We start from the raw sequence: 24,687 nt of genomic DNA on the forward strand, positions 1-24,687 counted from the left end.
CCTCTATGAATTTACTGAACGTCGCTACGATACTCTATTTGCAACTAGTGTTGTGGCATCATTTAGTTCTATACCTCTTATCTTTAAATCGTTAGAAACAGAGTCTAACCATCGTCGTCTTGGCCTACCTCTACTGCTCTTACCCTCCATAACTGAGTACATTATTCTAGTAGGTAACATATCCTCCTCCATTCGCCTCACATGACCCCACCACCGAAGCCGGTTTATGCGTACAGCTTCATCCATCGAGTTCATTCCTAAATTAGCCTTTATCTCCTCATTCCGAGTAGCCTCCTGCCATTGTTCCCACATGTTTGTTCCAGCAATCATTCTTGCTACTTTCATGTCTGTTACTTCTAACTTAACCGGGCGAGTTGGCCGTGCGCGTAGAGGCGCGCGGCTGTGAGCTTGCATCCGGGAGATAGTAGGTTCGAATCCCACTATCGGCGCCCTGAAGATGGTTTTCCGTGGTTTCCCATTTTCACACCAGGCAAATGCTGGGGCTGTACCTTAATTAAGGCCACAGCCGCTTCCTTCCAACTCCTAGGCCTTTCCTATCCCATCGTCGCCATAAGACCTATCTGTGTCGGTGCGACGTAAAACCCCTAGCAAAAAAATCAAAACTTCTAACTTATGAATAAGATACCCTGAATCCACTCAGCTTTCGCTCCCGTAAAGCAAAGTTGGTTTGAAAAGAGACCGGTGTAAAGATAGTTTCGTCTGGGAGCTGACTTCCTTCTTACAGAATACTGTTGATCGCAACTGCGATCTCTCTGCATTAGCTTTACTGCACCTTGATTCAATCTCACTTACTATATTACCATCCTGGGAGAACACACAACCTGAATACTTGAAATTATCGACCTGTTCCCGCTTTGTATCACCAATCTGACATTCAGTTCTCATGAATTTCTTACCTACTGACATCAATTTAGTCTTCGAAAGGCTAATTTTTGTACCATACACATTTCATCTATTTTCAAGTTCCAAGATATTTGACTGCGGGCTTTCGGCACAAACTGCCATTAAGACCAAGTCGTCAGCATACGCCAGACTGCTTACTACATTTCCACCAAACTGAATCCCTCCCTGCCATTTTATACCTTTCAGCAGATGATCCATGTAAATTACGAACAGCAAAGGTGAAAGATTACAGCCCTGTCTAACCCCTGTAAGTACCCTCGACCAAGAACTCATTCTACCATCAATTCTCACTGAAGCCCAATTGTCAAACATAAATGCCTTTGATTGATTTTAATAATCTACTTTTAAGTCCATAGTCCCCCAGTATGGCGAACATCTTTTCCCTCCGTACCCTGTCATATGCTTTCTCTAGATCTATGAAACATAAATACAACTGCCTATTACTGAGTGATTATAAAATTAAAAGTTATTTAGTATTTCACTACACGCTAAGAATATAACAGACACTGAAAAGACTGCCAGACTGACGAATGCGCGCGGCAAGCGGGTGAATCATACTTCAGTGTCCATGAACTTGGCAACAAAAAATACTCAGCTACCCTTCCTCACGGCACATGTTACACACTGGTGCGCGAGTCTCCGCTACTTGCTGTGGTGCTATGTAGATCGGTTATCCACGTCAAACGATATTTTGTGCGTATTTCCACTAATGATTTTGTTAGGGGAGACCCTACTGAGTTTTTCAGTCAAAAATGGTCCAGGAACCGAAAATGAGATTTTTCCATCAGATTATATTTCATTCCTTGCCGCGCATTGTGATGTGATTTTTTTTGCCTGAACGGCCATTTTTAAATGCTTTGCGGGGTCTTTAAAATGACACGTGCACTTCAGTTTGAATGGACACGCCCACTTCCCTGCAGATAAAGTGGCATAGCTCAAAGATTGTTTTGTGTTTCAACTTGATTCTTGAGCACGATGTTTAGAAATGGCCTAGTGCTGCCATCTGTTATCTTATTTCAGAAATATCTTCAGATAGGAACACGTAAAGTCAATAGCAGTACTTTATCTGAGATTTCAGTTCCAGGTAAATCCACTTTTGAGTGTCTTACATTCATTATTCACCGTAGAAACTGCATATTTATTGTGTCTTGTATTATTTACACACAAATTTGTGAAATAATGTGTTTCTATGGTAACAAGTGGCAGTTCTTTGATTACTTCCGTGGCGGATAACGTGGTTTGTTTATATTTTGATGTGAGATTGTTGTGTTTTGCTAAGAAGTTTTTGTTGTATATTCTGTTTAGTTGATCAGTTTGTGTTTTGTTTTTTAAATATAATGCATTCAGTGTCTGGTCGGTCGCGTAAACCTAAACTTCGTAAGAGCAAGAAATCGAGAAGTACAGTTTGCAATGTAAATAAACGTTGGGGTAAGGTTAACTCCATAGGTGCAAGCTCTTGTGAATCTGAGGTTAATCCTGGTCCTTCATCTTGCAGTGCGTATTCAGAGGTTGAAATTGAGCCTTCAACTCCTGTTTCTGCGAGTGTCAGAAAGCTTAACTTTTTCAATGATGTAAATAGTGTTTGATCTAGCGTGGTTAGTGATGAATATGTAATAATTCATTGTGGTGCCTTGCAAAACTTGATTTCCAACCTTCAGTGTGTTGAGTGTAGCAGCAAATCTTTGTGTGTGTTTATGAGGGAGAGATTTGGTTTTAGCAGCAAGGTGGTGGTTAAATGTGAAAATTGTGGTTTTGTCAATTCAATGGGGTACAGTAGTCCACGTGCAAATGAGAAATCTCAGAGGCCTTCGTTTGAAATCAACAAGAGGATGGTTGATTCTTTCATCAGTATTGGGGCTGGCCATGCAGCTATGAATAAATTTTGTTCTGCTGTTGGCATGAAGGGTATGGCTAACAAATCTTATGAGACCCACTTCCATAAACTCAGTAAAATTTCGGGTCACCGTCGCAATAAGATTTGAGCTGAATCCAGGGAAGTTGTCCGAAGGGAACACATAGCTCTTGAACCCTCACTTGAAACACAAGACGTTTTAGATATAGCTGTTTCTTATGACGGAACCTGGCACAAACGTGGCCACACCTCATTATATGGAATAGGTGCTGTCATAGACATCCTGACTGGCATGGTTTTAGACTATGAACTAATTTCAAAATATTGTCACATGTGTAGCATAACAGCTGTAGAACTAGGTTTAGATAGCCCTCAATTTTCTATGTGGCAGAAGGGACATAAAGAGTGTGGTGAATGTGCTATAAATTCTGATGGTACATCAGGAGCTATGGAAATGTATGCAGCAGAGAAAATATGGAAACGTTCTGTTTACTGAGTGCAGACTGTGATACACGACCATACTTTCCGATGGTGATGCAAAAACCATTCACCATCTCAATGCCTCTCAAGTGTATGGCAATACCATAATTGAAAAAGAAGAATGTGTTAACCACATATCCAAAAGGATGGGCACAGGGTTGAGAAGCCTGGTTAAAGAATGGCAGGGAAAAGGGGTGCGGCTTGGTGGTCGAGGACAAGCAACACTAAAAGACAGTACAATAACTGCACTAACATTTTATTATAGAACTGCAATAACTGCTAATGCCCCTGATGTGGTTAAAATGAAGCGCAGTATCTATGCAACTCTGCGCCACTGTATGTCAACAGATGAGAATCCCCAACATACGATATGTCCAGATGGGGTGGATTCCTGGTGCTTCTACAAGAAATCTATAGCAAAAGGCGAAACACCCCCGTCCCATTCTAGAATGCATGTGAAATTGACACAGCAGCTAGTAGCTAAAATGATGCCCCTTTACTTAAGACTGGCCAATGATGTCTTGTTGAAGAGGTGTATTAGGGGAAAAACTCAAAATCCAAATGAGAGTTTACACTCTGTTATTTGGCATAAGTGCCCTAAACAGACCTTTGTTTCCAAATCAAGGGTGGACATGGCTGTTGTAAATGCTGTGGGGGAGTTCAGTATGGGTTCACTAGCCTTTCAAAAGGTCAAAATGGCAGTTGATGGCAGACAGTTGAGTGAAACTACTTACAAAGTGGGTCATGAACGTGACAGAGACAGGAAGCGGAAAAGTGCCATGAATAGTAAAGAAGACAAAAAAACTGTTAGGAAGAAGCAGAAGTTATCAAAAGCAGTTGCTGAAGAGAGAAAAAGGGCTAAGGAAGGAGAAACATATTGTGCTGGGAAGTTCTGATGAAGGTATTATTACTTGACAGTTGTTTATTTATAAAACTACCTTTTCCTCAGAACTAACAATTTCAGATGTTTAAAACGTTCCTTGCACAACAGTTTGTGTATGATTACCTTCAAACTTTGTCCACACACTCTACATTATAAGGTTCATGAAAATTGATATCCGTTTTAAAATCTTACTATAATTTTCTGAGATATTGGGTGTGCAATCCAAAATTTTCATAAGTTTTAACATGGTTATGAGGTGTAGCGAGAAAAATAAAAATAATTGGATAACCAATGGATTGTTTTTGAAATGAATACTAATTATTATTAAAATATGTGTTGTGACTATTGTAAGAAAGTTTCAAGAAAACATTTCAAAAAATATTGTGCATGGGACATATTGAAAATGTAATTATTTAAAAAAAATTGCTATAAATTGAAAAATATCCATTCAAATTCATTCAAATTTTATAATTAACTTAAATGCACTTATCTCAATGTACTACCAAAACTTGGTGAAAATCGGATAAGAATTGTAGAAAATTAAAACTCAGTAGGGTCTCCCCTTAAAAGTAGTACGAGCGCTGGAACGTGATCTACTCAGCCTCGGGATGTCAACTGATTAGAGGAGTGTTCAATTCCCACCTCAGCCACACACGAAGTGGTTTTCCGTGGTTTCCCACTTCTCCTCCAGGGAAACTCCTAGATGTCTATCCCTTCCAATCTTCCCATCCCACCACATTGCCCTGTTTAGCATGGCAGATGAGGCCGCCTGGGCAAGGTATTCGTCATTCTACCCAGTTGTAACCCTTAAAAGAAAGTCTCACGCTCCAGGTCATTGCCCTTTAGGCCTTAAAGGTTGGATCCCTCGCTGAGTCCGAAGGAGAAACAAACTGTTGGGGGTAAAGAGATTAGGAAAGAAAGAAAGAAAGAAAGAAGGAAAGAAAGAAAGAAGGAACGAAAGTACGCTAATAATAGTTTCTTGAGATGTTCGTTCAATGAATTACAATTAAATAGACTTACTGAGTGAAACATACATACCTACATACATACATACATACATACATACATACATACATACATACATACATACATACATACATACATACATACATACATACATACATACATACATACATACATACACACATACATACATACACACATACATACATACACACATACATACATTATCATTATAGACTGTTATGCCTTTCAGCGTTCAGTCTGCAAGCCTCTGTGAATTTACTAAACGTCGCCACGAAACTCTATTTGCAACTAGTGTTGTGGCCTCATTTAGTTCTATAATTCTTATCTTTAAATCGTTAGAAACAGAGTCTAACCATCGTCGTCTTGGCCCACCTCTACTGCTCTTACCCTCCATAAGTGAGTCCATTATTCTCCTAGGTAACCTATCCTCCTCCATTCGTCTCACATGACCCCACCACCGAAGCCGATTTATGCGTACAGCTTCATCCATCGAGTTCATTCCTAAATTAGCCTTTATCTCCTCATTCCGAATACCCTCCTGCCATTGTTCCCACCTGTTTGTTTCAGCAATCATTCTCGCTACTTTCATGTCTGTTACTTCTAACTTATGAATAAGATACCCTGAATCCACTCAACTTTCGCTCCCGTAAAGCAAAGTTGGTTTCAAAACAAACCGGTGTAAAGATAGTTTCGTCTGGGAGCTGACTTCCTTCTTACAGAATACCGTTGATCGCAACTGCGATCTCACTTCATTAGCTTTACTGCACCTTGATTCAATCTCACTTACTATATTACCATCCTGGGAGAACACACAACCTAAATACTTGAAATTATCGACCTGTTCCCGCTTTGTATCACCAATCTGACATTCAGTTCTCTTGAATTTCTTACCTACTGACATCAATTTAGTCTTCGAAAGGCTAATTTTCATACCATACTCATTTCATCTATTTTCAAGTTCCAAGATATTTGACTGCGGGCTTTCGGCACAAACTGCCATTAAGACCAAGTCGTCAGCATACGCCAGACTGCTTACTACATTTCCACCAAACTGAATCCCTCCCTGCCATTTTATACCTTTCAGCAGATGATCCATGTAAATTACGAACAGCAAAGGTGAAAGATTACAGCCTTGTCTAACCCCTGTAAGTACCCTGAACCAAGAACTCATTCTACCACCTATTCTCACTGATGCCCAATTGTCAAACATAAATGCCTTTGATTGATTTTAATAATCTACTTTTTTAGTCCATAGTCCCCCAGTATTGCGAACATCTTTTCCCTCCGTACCCTGTCATATGCTTTCTCTAGATCTATGAAACATAAATACAACTGCCTATTACTGAGTTATTATAAAATTAAAAGTTATTTAGTATTTCACTACACGCTAAGAATATAACAGACACTGAAAAGACTGCCAGACTGATGAATGCGCGCGGCAAGCGGGTGAATCATACTTCAGTGTCCATGAACTTGGCAACAAAAATACTCAGCTACCCTTCCTCACGGCACATGTTACACACTGGTGCGCGAGTCTCCGCTACTTGCTGTGGTGCTATGTAGATCGGTTATCCACGACAAACGATATTTTGTGCGTATTTCCGCTAATGATTTTGTTAACAATTAAAGAAATTAAACGAAAGAATTAGCTGATAGGCCTAAGACAACAGGGCTTGTACAAATTACATTTATAATAATTCCTATACATTCTAGTTTCAGCTGTCTTAAATGAAAAAAAAGTGTAAGGTTTCCTCCACAAAAAGTATCCGTATTTCTTTGGGGGGGAGGGTATATATATCAAACTTTAAAAAATAGCTACAGAATTTTAAGTTTTCTGATGCTCTCTGAGCGAAATTTGACAGAGAGGTAAAGTTTTACAGTTCAGCAACTTAGGTGCGGTAATAATAGCTTCTTGAGATTTTGATTAATCGTATTACAATTACTGTTCGAAACAACCCTCAAGATGAGCTCTATAGGTAAACTGACGTAATAGATGGTATTAGAGATCATGAAGCTGATTTGTCGTAGTCAAAAATAAATGTGATAGAAAGGAAGGTCTTAAAAGTAGGACTATTAGGCAGTGCCATACGTCTGATAAAGCAGGCATGAGGCAGTTTCTAAAAAGTAACTATGATCGGTGGAAAACGGTAAATAAAAATGTAAACAGACTCTGGGATGTGTTTAAAGAAATTGTTGAGGAATGCAAAAACAGGTTTGTACCTTTAAGGGAGGTAAGGAATGGTAAAGTCCCACCTTTTTATAATAGAGAAATAAAGAGACTAAGAAGGAGGTGCAGACTGGAAAGAAATAGAGTTAGAAATGACTGTGGAAGTAAGGAGAAATTGAAGGAACTTACTAGAAAATTGAATCTAGCAAAGAAGGCAGCTAAGGATAACATGATGGCAAGCATAATTGGCAGTCATACAAATTTTAGTGAAAAATGGAAGTGTGTGTATAGGTATTTTAAGGCAAAAACAGGTTCCAAAAAGGACATTCCAGGAATAATTAATGAACAAGGGGAGTGTGTATGTGAGGATCTTCAAAAGGCAGAAGTATTCAGTCAGCAGTATGCAAAGATTGTTGGTTACAAGGATAATGTCGAGATAGAGGAGGAGACTGAGGCCAAAGAAGTATTAAAATTTACATATGATAACAATGACATTTTCAATAAGGTACAAAAGTTGAAAACTAGAAAAGCGGCTGGTATTTATTAGATTTCTGGGGATATACTAAAGACAATGGGTTGGGATATAGTACCATATCTGAGGTACATATTTGATTATTGTTCGGTCGGAGGAGCTATACCAGATGAATGGAGAGTTGTTATTGTAGCACCTGTGTATAAAGGAAAGGGTGATAGACATAAAGCTGAAAATTACAGGCCAGTAAGTTTGACATGCATTGTATGTAAGCTTTGGGAATGCATTCTTTCTGATTATATTAGACATGTTTGTGAAATTAATAACTGGTTCGATAGAAGGCAGTTCGATTTTAGGAAAGGTTATTCCACTGAAGCTCAACTTGTAGGATTCCAGCAAGATATAGCAGATATCATGGATTCTGGAGGTCAAATGGACTGTATCGCGATTGACCTGTCTAAAGCATTTGATAGGGTGGATCATGGGAGACTACTGGCAAAAATGAGTGCAATTTGACTAGACAAAAGAGTGACTGAATGGGTTGCTATATTTCTAGAAAATAGATCTCAGAGAATTAGAGTAGGTGAAGCTTTATCTGACCCTGTAATAATTAAGAGGGGAATTCCTCAAGGCAGTATTATCGGACCTTTATGTTTTCTTATCTATATAAATGATATGAGTAAAGGAGTGGAATCGGATGTAAGGCTTTTTGCGGATGGTGTTATTTTGTATAGAGTAATAAATAATTTACAAGATTGTGAGCAACTGCAACGTGACCTCGATAATGTTGTGAGATGGACAGCAGGCAACGGTATGTTGATAAACGGGGTTAAATGTCAGGTTGTGAGTTTCACAAATAAAAATAGTCCTCTCAGTTTTAATTACTGCGTTGATGGGGTGAAAGTTCCTGTTGGGGATCATTGTAAGTATCTAGGTGTTAATATAAGGGAAGACCTTCATTGGGGGTAATCACATAAATGGGATTGTTAATAAAGGGTACATATATCTGCACATGGTTATGAGGGTGTTTAGGGGTTGTAGTAAGGATGTAAAGGAGAGGATATATAAGTCTCTGGTAAGACCCCAACTAGAGTATGGTTCCAGTGTATGGGACCCTCACCAGGATTACCTGATTCAAGAATTGGAAAATATCCAAAGAAAAGCAGCTCGATTTGTTCTAGGTGATTTCCGACAAAAGAGTAGCGTTACAAAAATGTTGCAAAGTTTGGGTAGGGAAGAATCGAGAGAAAGAAGAAGAGCTGCTCGACTAAGTGGTATGTTCCGAGCTTTCAGGGAGACGTTCAATAAATTTCCAATTTCTTTGAAATCATTTAGGAAAAGGCTAGGAAAACAACAGATAGGGAATCTGCCACCTGGGCGACTGCCCTAAATGCAGATCAGGATTGATTGATTGATTGATTGATTGATTGATTGATTGATTGATTGATTGATTGATTGATTGATTGATTGATTGATTGATTGATTGATTGATTGATTGATTGATTGATTGATTGATTGATTGATTGATTGATTGATTGATTGATTGATTGAATAGCTCCAGCATTTAGCTGGTGTAAAATGGGAAACCGTGGGAAACTGTCTTGAGGGCTGCCGACAGTGGAGTGTGTGAACCAACTATACCCCGAATGCAAGCTAGAGTTCGTGGCCCGTACCAAGCAACCAGCTCGCTGAAACCTGTAGTACCGAGCTCAATAGCTGCAGTCGCATAATGAGACCACTTTCCAGTATTCGGGCGGTGGTTTTCCGTAGTCTCCTATTTTCAACTTAATTAAGGCCACGGACGCTTCCTTCCCATTCCTAGCCCTTTTCTATACAATCGTCGCCATAGGACCTATCTGTGTCGGTGCGACGTAAGGCAACTTGTAAGATGAAAGAAACCTGCAATTAGACAGCTCATTAAAGCTTCGTCTACCGTGTTGACTACTGACATGCGTGATGATGTTCTCAGTCGTGAATGGTCCGCCAATTCCCATCCGAGACATCCTCGGTTGGCCTCACAACACTCACTGAATTCCATCCTAGCCCTCCGGAAATAAAATTCTTAGACTGGCTCAGAATCGAATCAAGGATCTTCCTGCACGACACAATGCATACTGTTTGGCGTGTGGCCCCTAGAGTGGTCTGGTGCAGGTCATTCTAGTTAACGCCCCACAGGCGTCCTGCACGTCTGTGAGGATGGAGCCCTACCTGGGATGTACTCTAATGTTGAAGACGGCACAAACACCCAGTCCCCAAGCCAGAAAAATTAACTAATGACAGTTAAAACGTTGAGGAATCGAACGTGGACTACTTGTTCCAAAGACCAGCATGCTAATAATTTAGCCGTGCAATGCAATATTCGACATCATACTGCTCTTAAACTACAGTATACGCCTATCGCTAATATATTTATATCAGTTCTCTGTTAATAATGGCATAGCGCCTCCGATGAGACCTGGTGCTATTCTTTCGAGTTGACGCCCATAGGTGACCTGTGAGTCCATAGTTTCTGTTTATGTTTCTCTTTCGTATCTGATTCCTTTACAACTCATTGCTTCATTCCATGTGTTATGGTCCTCCACATTACTAAACTCCTGTACACAAAATGTTGTCTTTATTTGCATCTAGCTCCGTTATTTCTTCCTTCTTCGCCGGCTTCTTACTGCTTTTGACACACGCTTCTCACTAAGGTGACTGCAGATCGAACACTGGCCAATGTGTGTGGGATTTTCATGAAAAGAAGGGTGCTGAGTTTAGTGGCTTAGTGGATTTTAGATACAACCTGTAAAAAGGAACATACTGAGGCATTTGGTGAGGAACAATAGAACAAAATCCCAGAACCTTTTTTTTTTTTTTTTTTTTGCAATTTTGCTTTACGTCGCACCGACATAGATAAGTCTTATGGCGACGATGGGACAGGAACTGCCTAGGAATGGGAAGGAAGCGACCGAGGCCTTAATTAAGGTACAGCCCCAGCATTTGCCTGGTGTGAAAATGGGAAACCACGGAAAACCATCTTCAGGGCTGCCGACAGTGGGGTTCGAACCCACTATCTCCCGGATGCGAGTTCACAGCTGCGCGCTCCTAACCGCACGGCCAACTCGCCCGGTGAACCCAAATTTGCAGAATGTTGGCAAACAAATGATGTTTCATTTTTACCCCACACCCAGAATATGTCTGTTATTCCGTTACCTTGTAGACTGTGATGAACTAGGAAGTAATTTGTTTCAGCATTTAATTAATTCGTCTTCTTCCGTTTTCTGTTTCAGTTCCTCCTCGTAATGTTACCATTCTGGATGAATACGGTGACCCTTTACTCCGCTCGGAAATGGGACCGTACGCTGAAGGAACTACAGCGAGTATAACCTGCATTGCGTGGGGAGGTAAGTTCATTGATAAATTTAATCATTTCTGTGTTGTTATTACTAGCAAGTACCCGCGGGTTCACCGGCGTTTAATAATTCAGCCGTTTGAAATTTTATACATTTATTTAAAAGCAAAATAAAAAACTTTTTTTAACAAACATAGTTTTACGTAGGTAAATTGGATGAAATACCGTACTTTTATTTTTAATACCTGTACCCGCGACTTCGAACGCGTTGAACTTTCTTATAGACTTATAAAGCTGCCCTGTCAATTTTTTTTTTTTTGCTAGGGGCTTTACGTCGCACCGACACAGATAGGTCTTATGGCGACGATGGGATGGGAAAGGCCTAGGAGTTGGAAGGAAGCGGCCGTGGCCTTAATTAAGGTACAGCCCCAGCATTTGCCTGGTGTGAAAATGGGAAACCACGGAAAACCATCTTCAGGGCTGCCGATAGTGGGATTCGAACCTACTATCTCCCGGATGCAAGCTCACAGCCGCGCGTCTCTACGCGCACGGCCAACTCGCCCGTTTTTTTTTCCATATTAATCTCATTGGAAAACATCTGTATACGCAATGTTTGGTGTACGATTTCCTTGGGCTATTTTTACTTATAAAGCTACCCTGTCAACTTTTGAAGTATTTTGATACTTTTTTTGTTTTTTTTGGCGTTTCGTATTAATCTCATTGGAAAATCTCTTTATATGCAATGTTTCGAACCCGATTTCCTTGGGCTAACACACTAACGCTAGTGGCAACCTTCGCTCGTGAACATGCTACGTATAGCTGCCCATGAGTAAAACAACCCTTAGTTAAATCTATGCCAGCTTTGCTCAGCGTTTGTCCTAGTGACTTGTTGATTGTCATAGCAAAGCTGATATTGATAGGAAATTTCAGTCTTTTGAAATCAAAGGGAAAATTCGACGCTATGATGGGAATCCGTGGTATAAATACCGTCTCAACTTTTCCGCATCCGGATATTATATGGCTTTCTATAACATTTCTTTGCAATGACACTACCCACAATCTTGTACCATTGCAAAGTTTCGATGAGTTTAAATTACGGAGTAGTATGATGGGCACGCCAATCTTAAGTCCTAGTTTGTGAGGGGGGTAGACCAGTCTTTTTATTGATGGAAATGTATGTTTGTGATTCACCATGCGCTGATTTATCGCAGTAACCTGGTAATTCATTGGTAATAAAATAGATCTTAATCTTTCACACAACCACGAATCTTCTTTAATACTGATGTTGTGAACATTATCGTAAATACTATTTATTGAAGTTTCAATGTCCGCCACAACCTGACAAAGACTGGTAGGTAGTTCTATAAGATGAGTATCATTCACTTCTGGACACTTCCCCTCTCCAACACCAAGGAGAATGTCGCTAAAATTGAACCAGCTGAATTTGCTCTCATGCTTCCTTTAAAAAAGTTTTTTTTACAACGTTTCGAAAGTACATAACGTTTTAAAGAAGCGTTAACTTAATCCACTCGCGTACTTTTAGTGACAATTGGTAATATTTGTCTAAAATCTCCAGCGAATAAAAATGGTACTCCTCCAAATAATAGAGTATTATATCTTAGGTCTGGCATTGTTCTGTTCATGGCTTCAATTGAAATTTTGTTCTCCATAGTGCATTCGTCCTACACTACAAAGACACACTCTGGTAATACTTTGGCTTTATGACTATTTTTCGATGCACTGCATTGGTATGTTAAACATTGGATATGCTGTTTTTCTCCCAGGAAGCAAAGTTGCAGCTACTCCCGAAGTTGCGACTGCTATTACAAAATATTTTTCCCGACGTACTTTGACCAGTAACACATTTTTTAAAAATGTATTGGCAGTACCAACTGACGCTTCTCAAAAATATACACCACCAGCGTTAGCAGCATTCACACTGTCAATGAGGAGTCGGTAAACTTGATTTTGTTCGTTGTTTAATCTTATTTAATTCTGGTATTTTGAAGTTCAATTGGATCAAAATTTGTGTGTTCAATATATTCTCTATTCAAATTATCAACAAGTTCAACGGTCGCTTGTGGAGATGATAAACTCTAATGTGCGAGAGTATTTCCGCCTATGGAAATAAGAATGTCTTGTAACGCAAACAAAGCACGATTAGATAAGTTTTGTAAATGAACATTTATGTCTGCATCTGGGTAATGTCTTTGGAGGTCTCTCGCAATCTTCCATGAAATAATCCTCAAACTTGTCCCAAAATTCTGAGTGATTAGAAACATTGCAGAATGTCAAGATAATGGCTAATAGCTCTCGCAGTTGAGATGTGCTGCTGCATATACTGGTATCTGTTAATGTTTCGCACCCGTGATTATCGCAGTCTAGTAAACCAAGTGCAAGCCATGCTGCTTGATATGTAGGATGTAAAATACTATTGACGTTTTTGAGGCTTTGGAAGTAAGCTGTTCCCTTCACAAAAATTTAATAACATCATTAGAGGATAACATTCCCGATTACTAAGACGAATATTGTATAAATTCTACCAAGAGTATGCTTGTGAAATATGCCGGGGTGACCCTCCAGAGAAGCACATTAGTATCGCCGTTGGATTGTGCCATTTTCTTTTTTAAATGTGTAATAAGCTGGTACTTCTTCATATAATAAACTGGCTGCGAATTCATCGTTATGGCACAAATAGGAAAACGCCATCAATCTGGTATTCCTCGGATTCTCTACCACTCCACGGACATTGTTTGGATCAGGATACATTCTCTGACCATTTTCTAAGTGGGTATCCATATGTGTTTCAGTGGGGAAACGTTTGTGAATAGAAAATGACAATATGCGCTAGACTGCTTCGGAAGTACTAATATATCTTGAATTTTGATATGATATCACATCATCGTTAGCATTTTGCACTCCAAATACTGCCAAGACTGAACCTTTATTGACATACTTGTAGATATGTTTTATTGACTTTACACTGCTACAAAGTTCGACGTTGATGTGTGCTCTGAAAGTGCGCGACAATACCGGGCCAAATGGAACAATCAAGCCATTACCGATATCAGTAGAGTTAGTTCGTGATCGAATCGTCGTTCGTATGCCACCGCTTTGAGGTGAACGACGTCTGTAAAATGGGTAACCATCCTCACCTGCAACAGTTTCTGTACTGAAAGATTTAGGAAATTTTTTACTACAAATACCGTTCTTCATACAGGGAGATTGAGGATTGTGTACATGGGCCATGTACCATGTGGGTTTTTATAAGATCAAATAGTTCTGGATCAACTTCTCGTTCTGGCAATTCTGCTCGAATAACATCACATCAATTTTCTGTTGTCTTCATTTCTAACCATATCAAAATATGAGCACTTTTGCCAATTTACACTATACATAAAACAGCGAACGGAAACGTAAATTTTCTCTCTCACCAAGTAATCAATCATAATTTTTCAGATTTTGTTTAAAAACTCTTGTTACATCATCATTCCGATGAGAAGCCAACTTCCAAGTAAAAAGTTCGTTTGTAATTTCATCCAATTTAGGGTTGGTCGTGAAGGTTATGAATATATCGGGACGTCCATATTTCCTTACATAACAAAACGCATCTTGTGTGCATTGGTCCACATATATATAAGTCCTCTCGTATACGATTAAGGTAGAATAACTAACCGGCCCAAGTCCTTTACATTCTCATTATGATTGATTGCGTCTCGAAGGTGAAAATAATTGTCAACTCGAAGCTTTTTATATTACTTCGTATAAAAATGAGTCTCTGTTTCGATTTCAGCGTATACGTCAATTAAATATTCATAAAATAATTGTTTGCAATAATACAAATGATTAGACTCATTCTCCCTAATCATTAATCGGTAACAATTTTATTGTAGTGAGGAAACTTTTTTTCTTTGAACATTTGGTTGGCCTGTGTTTGGGTCTACTTGATAGACCGAAAAGTTACATCCGTCTTCCCAATAAAAAAATATTAGAGGATACTGTAGACCACCATGAGATCTGTGAGTTTGGGCGATTCTCTTCAATCTATTGTCATGTCTGCGTAGTACTGTATCCCGTTTATAGCAACCTTGATTTACTAGTAATGCAGGTTCTTCGTTTGTTGCCGGTTCGTTATAGCGATCTCTGTCATCTGCTGAAGGCCGCAATTAGCATTTATAACTATTTTATAGTTATTATCGTTTGAATTTGGGGTGAAAGATCGAAGAACAGTTTCGAAATCGCGAATGTAACTGCTTATTTTAATAAGCACACTTTGCAGGCTTTCTATTAGCGAAGTATTTAGATTTGGAAAACATTGTAACGTTGCGTCCATGCGTACATAATCGCTAATGATATATGTTTGTAAAAAAATTATCTCACATTATCTGCTTGAAGAAGGGAACAATTAAATGATACGCCTGCTCCTATATTTTCAACGTGGGCATATAATTCCCTTCATGAACTTCTTTTGGCCCGAAGGAAGTCATTTGAAAAACAGAGTTTAACGTCCAATATTATTCATGAAATGTTGAGATTGATCATGTTTGCCACATGACAAAGATTTAAGTGGCTCAGGTGGCAGCTGAATAGAGTTCAAGCACACTTTCCCAGAAAAAGAACAAAGTCCTTTTGACTGATATTTCCATATTAAAGCTTGACAATAAATGCAAAAAGCCTTCATAGGGCCCATCTCTGATGCAGCAGAATAATTTATTTGGGCATCATAATTGAACACACTGTTATTTTTCCTTTCCGTGCAGTATTACATCTAACAGTTCTTCTTATTTGGTCATTATTCAGTCGTTGTCGCCGGTTCTCTTTACATTCAAAATCCCGCATAGTACTTGTGGTTTGTCTGGTAGTAACCAGACGCCTTTCTCGATCAAAATTTGTTTCCGACTGAAGAATGGTACACACACGTTTACGGAGCTGTGCTAAGCGCTCGATTCAGTATCCTAGTGACTTATGATATCGATCACATTGTTCAGTAACACGGATGTCATGTTGTTCTTGACTTCCAAATTCACGTTGATTTTGGTGATGACGACGATCACTTTCCAATCGCTGCTCTCTAACATCATCTGTTTCTAGATATCGCAACACAGAGTGTCGAATACAGTTATCTTCTAATCGCTGCTCTGTAGAATCGTCTGATACTAGGCTTCGCGAGACAGCGTGTCGAATACGATATGAATGACGAGTTCTATCCAAATGTAATCGTTAGTTCCTCTCAGAACTACTTTCATTCGACCTAGACATGGATTTCCTCAATCGACAATTTGTAAGACGACAATCTCTATCCTGTTGAGATTCATTTTCACGTTGCAATCTTTGACGTTTTGCCTTTATCGTGGTTTTAGAGAGATTTGATTTTTTAAACATGAATAATGTCTTAACTACTCAATTCGAACGAACACAAATACGCCCGCATTGAGACTCAACAATAATCCGCAATAGCCCGCTCGTACGTAATGGGCCCGCGCGACAGCCAGCCTTTCTGATATTAAATCGTCGGAGGAGGAAGCGGTCGTAGGCGACTTTCGATGCGGCGAAGGGGACCACGCGCTACTGGACACTGCTTCTTTAGTGTATTATTACACTTTCGCAGACCACCAAGATGGCTCCTAGCAGTAGGCCAAGATCTGTTACCTTATAAACGTCTTAATGGAAGATTGGATTTGTATATGTAGTTAGTAGTATCTACGGAGACCTAGAAAGTTTAGTGAGTGGGTGGTTATTAGGGCAAGGTTAGCAACAAAATACACTCTTAGTAAGATATCTGTGGAGGAATTGTAACAAAATCCGATATGGAGACATTTAGGGCAATAAAATTAAACCAAAATATGCCCTCAAATCAATAAAAATAAGCTGTAGACTCTTAGAATAACAAGTTCACACAACCACAACACCAAATAAATGCACAAACACTTTCTGATACCCACTAACACTAAACATAACACGAGAAAAGGTGTTAAAGTCGCGGAGCTCCACTACACTGATCTCAGCCAAGAGGCCGAGAAGCGTTTACAGTACAATTTTTCCAGATACAAATTCATATGTGTACCAGTTTGGGGTGGCAAATCTCGCTGCTGTAGAATCCTTGAGCTGGCGTTACCATGGATCCGGCTGGTCGTTTCTTTATCGGATTCCTGGAGCAAGGGTAGTGTGATTCCAATATCTCCATAACGGATGGTTTTAGGGCCTTAAAACATGGTTTCCGGGCCCGTAGGCTTATCGAGTTTGGTTCTTTGCGTCAAGGGGCTTAAAATGAGCTTTGTCTCGTCCCTGTACGACAAAGTCGATATTTAGCCAATTATTTTTATATATGCCCCCCGTCGTCTTCCCCCTCCCATTGTTTTGAAAATTTATAAATAGCCTATGTTGCTCCTTATGCTATCAGCTAACTGCCAGTGGAAGTCCCTTCAAAATCGGTCCACCCGTTTTGGATACTAGCCGGAACAAACAGACAGACAGACATACAGTCAGATAGACAGGCAGACAGATAAAAATGGTAAAAATTGGTCTTTAGTTATAATTACCGTTTATACTTTCATATGCACTTAGCAAAATGCTGTTATTTTGACATTACAAGGAGGCAGATCAAATTTATTTATTTGTATGTATATGTATAGATTATCACTCGACCAACAGCCTTGACACCAGTTGATCTCAACAGGGTTGTTCTTTAACTCATTTTCATTCATTCTGACGACATACTAATGAGGACTTAAATGTTTTAAATTGAATAATTGTAACATGAATGATGGACCTTAGAGTCCGAAACCAGTTATGGATTAAAATAGTGAGCTGATACGACTAATTGTGATTAATATTAATAGTAATAATCATAATAATAATAATGATAATATTCAGAAATTAATAATTAGTAGTGTATTAAACTGTATATAGCCTCTCAATTATTTTATAGGTGAATGCGTTAAGAAACTTGCAGCATGTTTCATTACTGTGTCTGTATTCCTAATTATGCTAGTAACTCTAATTCTAACGTCCCGAATAAGTTTGTACAATTATCGACATTTTAACGTGACAATGTATGCTGAACGAGTGCATATACCGATACCTTGTGTAATGAAAACAAACCTCACTATAACAGACAGTGGTCAGACCCGAAACTATACATGCAGCAGAGACACTTAAACTAACGAGAACTGGAGATCTCGAGAAAGGAGAGAAAGTTGAAAGAAGAATTTTGAGATTAATACTAGGAGCTAAAGAAATAATAATGCAGAATTAGGTTAAGGCCAAACAGAGATCTTTATTTGAAAATTGAAAACGTAACTGATGTAATGAGGAAGAGAAAACTACAGTTTTTGGACACATTTATAGAATGGAAAGCTACAGACTAACTGTACAGATGCTCAATTTATTGAACAGTAACAACACCAAACCGACATGGTTCGCTGAAATTGAAAAAGGTATGAAGAACGCTGGAATTAAAACATTTTTTTTTAGATAAGTAACTCGAAAGAAAGGATTTCGGGAGGGGAAGAAACCGACAACTAGAAGAAAATGGACTCAAGAAGAGAAAGAACGACACTCCGCAAGGATGAAGTGGAAGAGAAGGAAATAGAAGACAATGAAAAGTATGCAAAATAGATTATTCGAAAGAAGAATAAACCTACTCTCCGAGCTGGGTAGCTGAGACGGATTTTGTCTAAGTCCAAGTTCATCCCCCCGTTGGGTGGGGCAAAGGGGGAGTGAGAGGTGAAAATAATAGAAAATAGTGTTGAATCCACAGTTTTCAGGGTCGCTGAGATTTCTTTAAAGCCCAAGTTCATCCCTCTTTTCGGTGGGGGTCACGCTGATTAAGGTATACAAATAATCTAAAATAGTGTCGTATCCATAGTTTTCGGTGTCAGTGGGATTAATGGTAACACTACTGATGTTTTAAAGTCCAGGTTCAGCCCCACCTTGGGGGAGGGCGATTCGGGAGTGAAATATAAACATAATCTAAAATATAATCGAGTCTATAGTTTTCAGGGTTGCTAAGATGAATAGTAACACTCCATTTTTAAAGTAGAAGTTCAACCCCCTTTGACATAGGAGCGAGAAAGGGCGAAAAATTACAATTACCAAAATGACCGAAAATATGGATGTTTCTCACAGCCTAGGTCTCAACAAAATGTCGTGCAAGTATTACTTAGGCCTACTATCTGTGAAAAATGCTGTGGGGGAAAGACACCCCTAAAACCCGTAGGGGTAGGTGTCGGAGGGGATTACATATCAAAATAATCAAAAATAGTGTCGAATTCGTAATTTTCGGGGCCTATGAATGAATAGTGACACTCCAGATGTCGTTTAAGCCTAACGTGAGCCTCTTTCGCATAGGGAGTGAGAAAAAGTAAAAAAAAAAAAGAAAATTTCTAAATTGACCTAGATAGTGGACATATGTGTGTATGTTCCAGCAAAGCTGGATTCTATTTTCTCTCCTGGGACCATAAATTTTGTGGAGAATTCTCCCTTCTTGCTCATCAATTTCTATCATTTTACAGTGACCTCCAAGGTATTAGCTTCTAAAGCGTATAAAGCTTCCGAAAAACACCTGTCTTGTAATGTCGTTATTTTGCATTACGCGATATGACTCTCTTGTTGTAGAAATTCCACGTTACTGTGTACGCCTTATGAAGTCTAGTGGCTCTTTCTATGTTGGCCCTACTGTCTAGTCCCGATGGTAGTAAGATTACTCCAAGGTATTTGAAGGAGGACACCTGTGAAATTCTGTTATTTTCCATCTCTAGGGGAGTATTTTTCCTATGTTGATGCAGATTTTCCATGAACTGGCTTTTTCGTACGATTATTATTATTATTATTATTATTATTATTATTATTATTATTATTATTATTATTATTATGTTGGTAATTTTTTCGCAGTGAGATAAAGAATAATGTCGTGTTAATTTCTAATTTTAGGAGTTATATAATTACTTCTTACACGCTGAGATTTCATCTTCCTCCTGTAATCATGTTTGACCGTCACTACACCGTGTGTGTTTGAAGCAGTGCTAGACATTGTATCACAAGAATGTAATAAAGTGTACCCGTGTTCTGGCACAGAAGGCTCGTAAACAATTAAGCCATAAAGCGAGGTCGTAAGACCATAACTCATATGCCGTCACCAAGAAAGGGAGTTCCGTTACAAAAAGCCTACCTACGTGATGGAAGTATAGGTTACGCCTTGATGTATTGGAACAGCGTGACCTCAGTAAGAAATACGAGTCGTCAACTGGCAGTCTATAAATACCTTTCTTCTTTTTTGTTCGTCAGAAACCAACGTTGGCAGTAATGAATTATACTGCAGTACTTAAAGATATGATCATTGCTACCAGTTTAATTGTTGCTTTCCCTAGGTCGTAAAAGTGTTGTAGATAAGTAAGAAGAAAACGCTGTGCGAAAGTCCCACGTAGAATTAAAAAGCCTTCTTACAGATAGCTGCCTTATATTGTATAATATTTTGCGTTGCCTCAAATTTCACCAACTAGTGAGTTGTGTCTATTCGAAAGGTGCTATTTGCACTTTTAAAATTTGTTTAGTATTTCCTCCACATGCTTTGCAGTAGTTCAATAATATCTTATGCCATGAGCAATCCAGACCAAGAAGATGAAATTCCTTAAAAGTAGTACCATAACCACACGTTCCTTGCGCCTTTTAAGTTATACGTTTCTTTGAGCTTACCGCAACAATTTATGGTGGCAATGCTGGCCTCGCGGTGTACAGGTAGCGTGCTTGCCTCTTGCCCTGAGGCCTCGGGTTTGATTCCCGGCTAGGTCAGATATTTTTACCTGAATCTGAGGGCTGGATCGAGGTCCACTCAGCCTACCTGATTACAATTGAGCAGCTATCTGACGGTGAGATGGCGGATCCGGTCTAGAAAGGCAAAAATATCGAACGAGAGGATCCGTCTGACCACACGAGACTTCGTAATCTGCAGGCATTTCGAGCTGAGCAGCGCCCGCTTGGTAGGCCGTGGCCCTTAGGGCTGTTGCGCCATGGGGTATGGTTTTGCTTTATGGTGGAAATGGTGCCTTTCGAACATTCCTTCAGATGTAGAAAGGAAGTCAAATTTAACCTCGAGAGGGCGAAACAAAGCGTGAACAACTTTAAGATTATCGGTGCCTCACTACTCAACGTGACATCACCGGCATAGATAGAGTAGGGTCCAGGGATCGAATGTTTGGTGGTCTGTTTCCACCGTGTTCTTGCTTAGGTCTCTACCATTTATTTATTTATTTATTTATTTATTTATTTATTTATTTATTTATTTATTTATTTATTTTACAATTTGTTTTACGTCGCACCGTCACTGATAGGATTTTTGGTGACGATGCGATAGCAAAGGGCTAGAAGTGGGACGGAAACGACCATGGCCTTAACTAAGGTACAGCCCCAGCATTTGCCTAGTGTGAAAATGGTAAACCACGGAAAACCATTTTCAGGGCTGCCGACAGTGAGGTTCGAACCGACCATCTTCTGGATGCAAGCTCATAGGTGCGCGCCCCTAACCGCATGGCCAACTCGCTCGATCTATCATGTTATCATTATCTAATTCTTCTTGTTGTTCTTCCTCGTCTCCTTCTCTTTCCTCTTCTTCCTGGTGATTTTCCGGTCATACCATGCGATTCACTAATTGTATATCTCACTCTCCGGTCCTGGCTGAAGCACCTGCAATACAGATATCTACGGCAATCAATCAGTCACTACTGATCTGCATTTAGGGCAGTCGCCCAGGTGGCAGATTCCCTATCTGTTGTTTTACGAGCCTTTCCTTAAATGATCGCAAAGAAATTGGAAAATTATTGAACATCTCGCTTGGTAAGCTATTCCAATCCCTAACTCCCCTTCCTATAAAGGAATATTTGCCCCAATTTGTCCTCTTGAATTCCAGCTTTATCTTCATATTGTGATCTTTCCTACTTTTAAAGACACCACTAAAACTTGTTCGTATATTGATGTCCTCCCACGCCATCTCTCCGCTGACAGCTAAGAACATACCACTTGATCGAACAGCTCGTCTCCTTTCACCCAAGTCTTCGCAGCCCAAACGTTGCAACATTTTTGTAACGCTACTCTTTTATCGGAAATCACCCAGAAGAAATCGAGCTGTTTTTCTTTGGATTTTTTCCAGTTCTTGAATCAAGTAAACCTGCTGAGGGTCCCATATACTGGAACCATACTCTAGCTGGTGTCTTACCAGAGACTTATATGCACTTTCCTTTACATCCTTACTACAACCCCTAAATGCCCTCATAACCATGTGCAGAGATCTGTACCCTTTATTAACAATCATATTTATGTGATTACCCCAATGAAGGTCTTTTCTTATATTAACACCTAGGTACTTACAATGATCCCCACAAGGAACTTTCACCCCACCAAAGCAGTAATTAAAACTCAGAGGACTTTTCCTATTTCTGAAACTCTCAACCTGACTTTTAACCCCGTTTATCATCATACCATTGCCCGCATATCTTCTCGTAAGCAGTCCATCATTAGGTTCTTCTGTCGACACTGGAGTTCTTTTCTGTCTGGACTGAACGTTAGTGCCCGTCTCAAAAGGTTTCTACCTCTGTTCTAAGCACATAAATGTTCTTGTCTCCTTGAATCCTGAATACACGATTGTACTGTAGATCTTTGACGTGAGGTATCGTGGGATCATTTGGTCACACAGGACACCCGTTACTTGGTACCACTGTATCCAAGCGGCACTGACAAGAGTTAGAGTGTCTAGTGTAACATTGCCATCAGTTGTTGAGCAAGAGGCGAGGTAAAGGAAAGCCGAACTAGTGGTATACCAACCGAAACATTCATATTTCCATGTCTGGTTCAAACTTGAAGTGTTCGGTAACAAAAGGTTGATGCAGCCTTTTCATTTACATGAAGCAAGTCATCCATGGAGCAAGAAACATAAATATGAGAACCGAACAATAGATGGTGTGGATTTTGAAGTGCGTAACATTCGCCCAAGGTATCAGCATCACTTGGTAGGAGGCACCATTTCCTCATGCCAGCCTTTCGCCTTGAGACTCCCATCTTATTATCTTTGAAACTTTTCCATACTGGTTATGAGAGCTGTCCACCGGGATCCAATTATGCCTTGTCTTTCAGGAAAGGATCATTGATATCGCTCCTCCATCGTACGATGTGGTTTCCTTCCTACCTCCCCTGCGGGATTTTATGTACTTGAGAATAAACGTTCCTTTGATGACCGGATAGGGAACATCGTGGATCAGCCTCTTGCTTTGTCCAATACGTGGATATTGTTTCTGAACAGCTGTTGGCTTTAGGCTACCTCTTGCGATTCGGGCCTTGTCATTAACTGCACAATCCACTTGTCTGGCACGTGCACAGGCATTCTAGGCTGATGCTGCATATTCTGAGGCCAAGATGCTACCAGGGCTGAGAGGTATCTTACTGGCACCCCAAGTTTTACACGTCGGTTTGTGAATGATGTTGCTGTGAGCGCTGACTTTTTCTCTTGTGTTGATGGAATGCTGTTTAAAAATTTCAAACTGTTAAAATGTAATTCACGGTAATAGTATCATATGTCTGGATACAATGCTTCAAGTATTCTGCTTTGGACAAGTTGAGCTTCTGTCCATAAACCTTGTCTTGCGACCCTTGTCTTCCGTTGGTTGACTAGACGCTCTAGTTCGCCTCGGATCTGACAATCCAACGTTATATCATCATATAAAATAGCGTTAAAGGATGGATGAAGTTTATTACTTGTAACAAATACTTTTTATGGATATTTGGCCATTTATTCCAAAGAACACTGTGAAGGCACTCATTTGGATTTTGTGTCTTCCCTTTTGTGCACCTTTGCAGCAGTGCATCTGATGCAAGTCTCTGATATGTTGGCATTTTAAGGATTATCGGTACATCATACAGAATACCACATATGCTACTCAATTAGATTAAATTTGAAATCCAAATGAGAGAGCGTAGGAAAGGGATGATTTCTTAGCAGCAACTGGGGGGGGGGGCGTGTCCAGCAGAGCATGGGACAGTTAAAGGAGGCGCTGTGGGCCTTAAAATGGCGGCATTTAAAAAATTAAAGCATTTTTCGAAATAACACACATCAGGGTTTTTTAGAGTTCTAAATCCAGTTCTGATATTTGCCTCGAAATTCATGAAATTTCACTACAGTGTCCCCTTAAGAATGTTGTAAGAGAACGTCGATTCAGCCCCGATGAACAGGTGAAGGATGCGGTGCAAACGTGGCTTGCAGCGCAACCGGAAAACGTTTTTTCAGAGGGTATCAGAAAGATTTTGAAACAGTGGACCATGTGCATTGAAAATAAGGATGACTAGGTTGAAAAATGATATCAGTAAAACGTGTGTACTGTTTCTGTGATAAATTATAAAAATTGATTACAGATACTTATTGACTTAACCTCGTACTTTGCGGGTGACGGCATTGGAGGAATATAATGCAACTGTACATTTTAGTTCATTAAATATTGCGTTATATCAATATTTCCACTACTTTGTTCACAACCCTCCTAATTTAGCATAAAAATAAAAATTAACATGAAAATTGTCAAGTTGTAAATTCAAATAGTATGAAACTTTA

At 39.6% G+C, this 24,687-nt stretch overlaps 1 protein-coding gene across 1 annotated transcript in view; it reads left to right on the top strand.

Moving 5' to 3' along the window:
• LOC136864405 (nephrin-like) overlaps window positions 1–24,687 on the top strand; it is a 1,213,465-nt gene that overhangs the window by 355,334 nt on the left and 833,444 nt on the right. The window contains exon 4 of the mRNA XM_068226736.1: window positions 11,035–11,148. Within this exon, the coding sequence (XP_068082837.1) occupies window positions 11,035–11,148 (114 nt within the window). The remainder of the gene's footprint in view (window positions 1–11,034; window positions 11,149–24,687) is intronic.

This window comes from Anabrus simplex, chromosome 1 (genome assembly GCF_040414725.1).
Source record: "Anabrus simplex isolate iqAnaSimp1 chromosome 1, ASM4041472v1, whole genome shotgun sequence".
Taxonomy (NCBI): domain Eukaryota; kingdom Metazoa; phylum Arthropoda; class Insecta; order Orthoptera; family Tettigoniidae; genus Anabrus; species Anabrus simplex.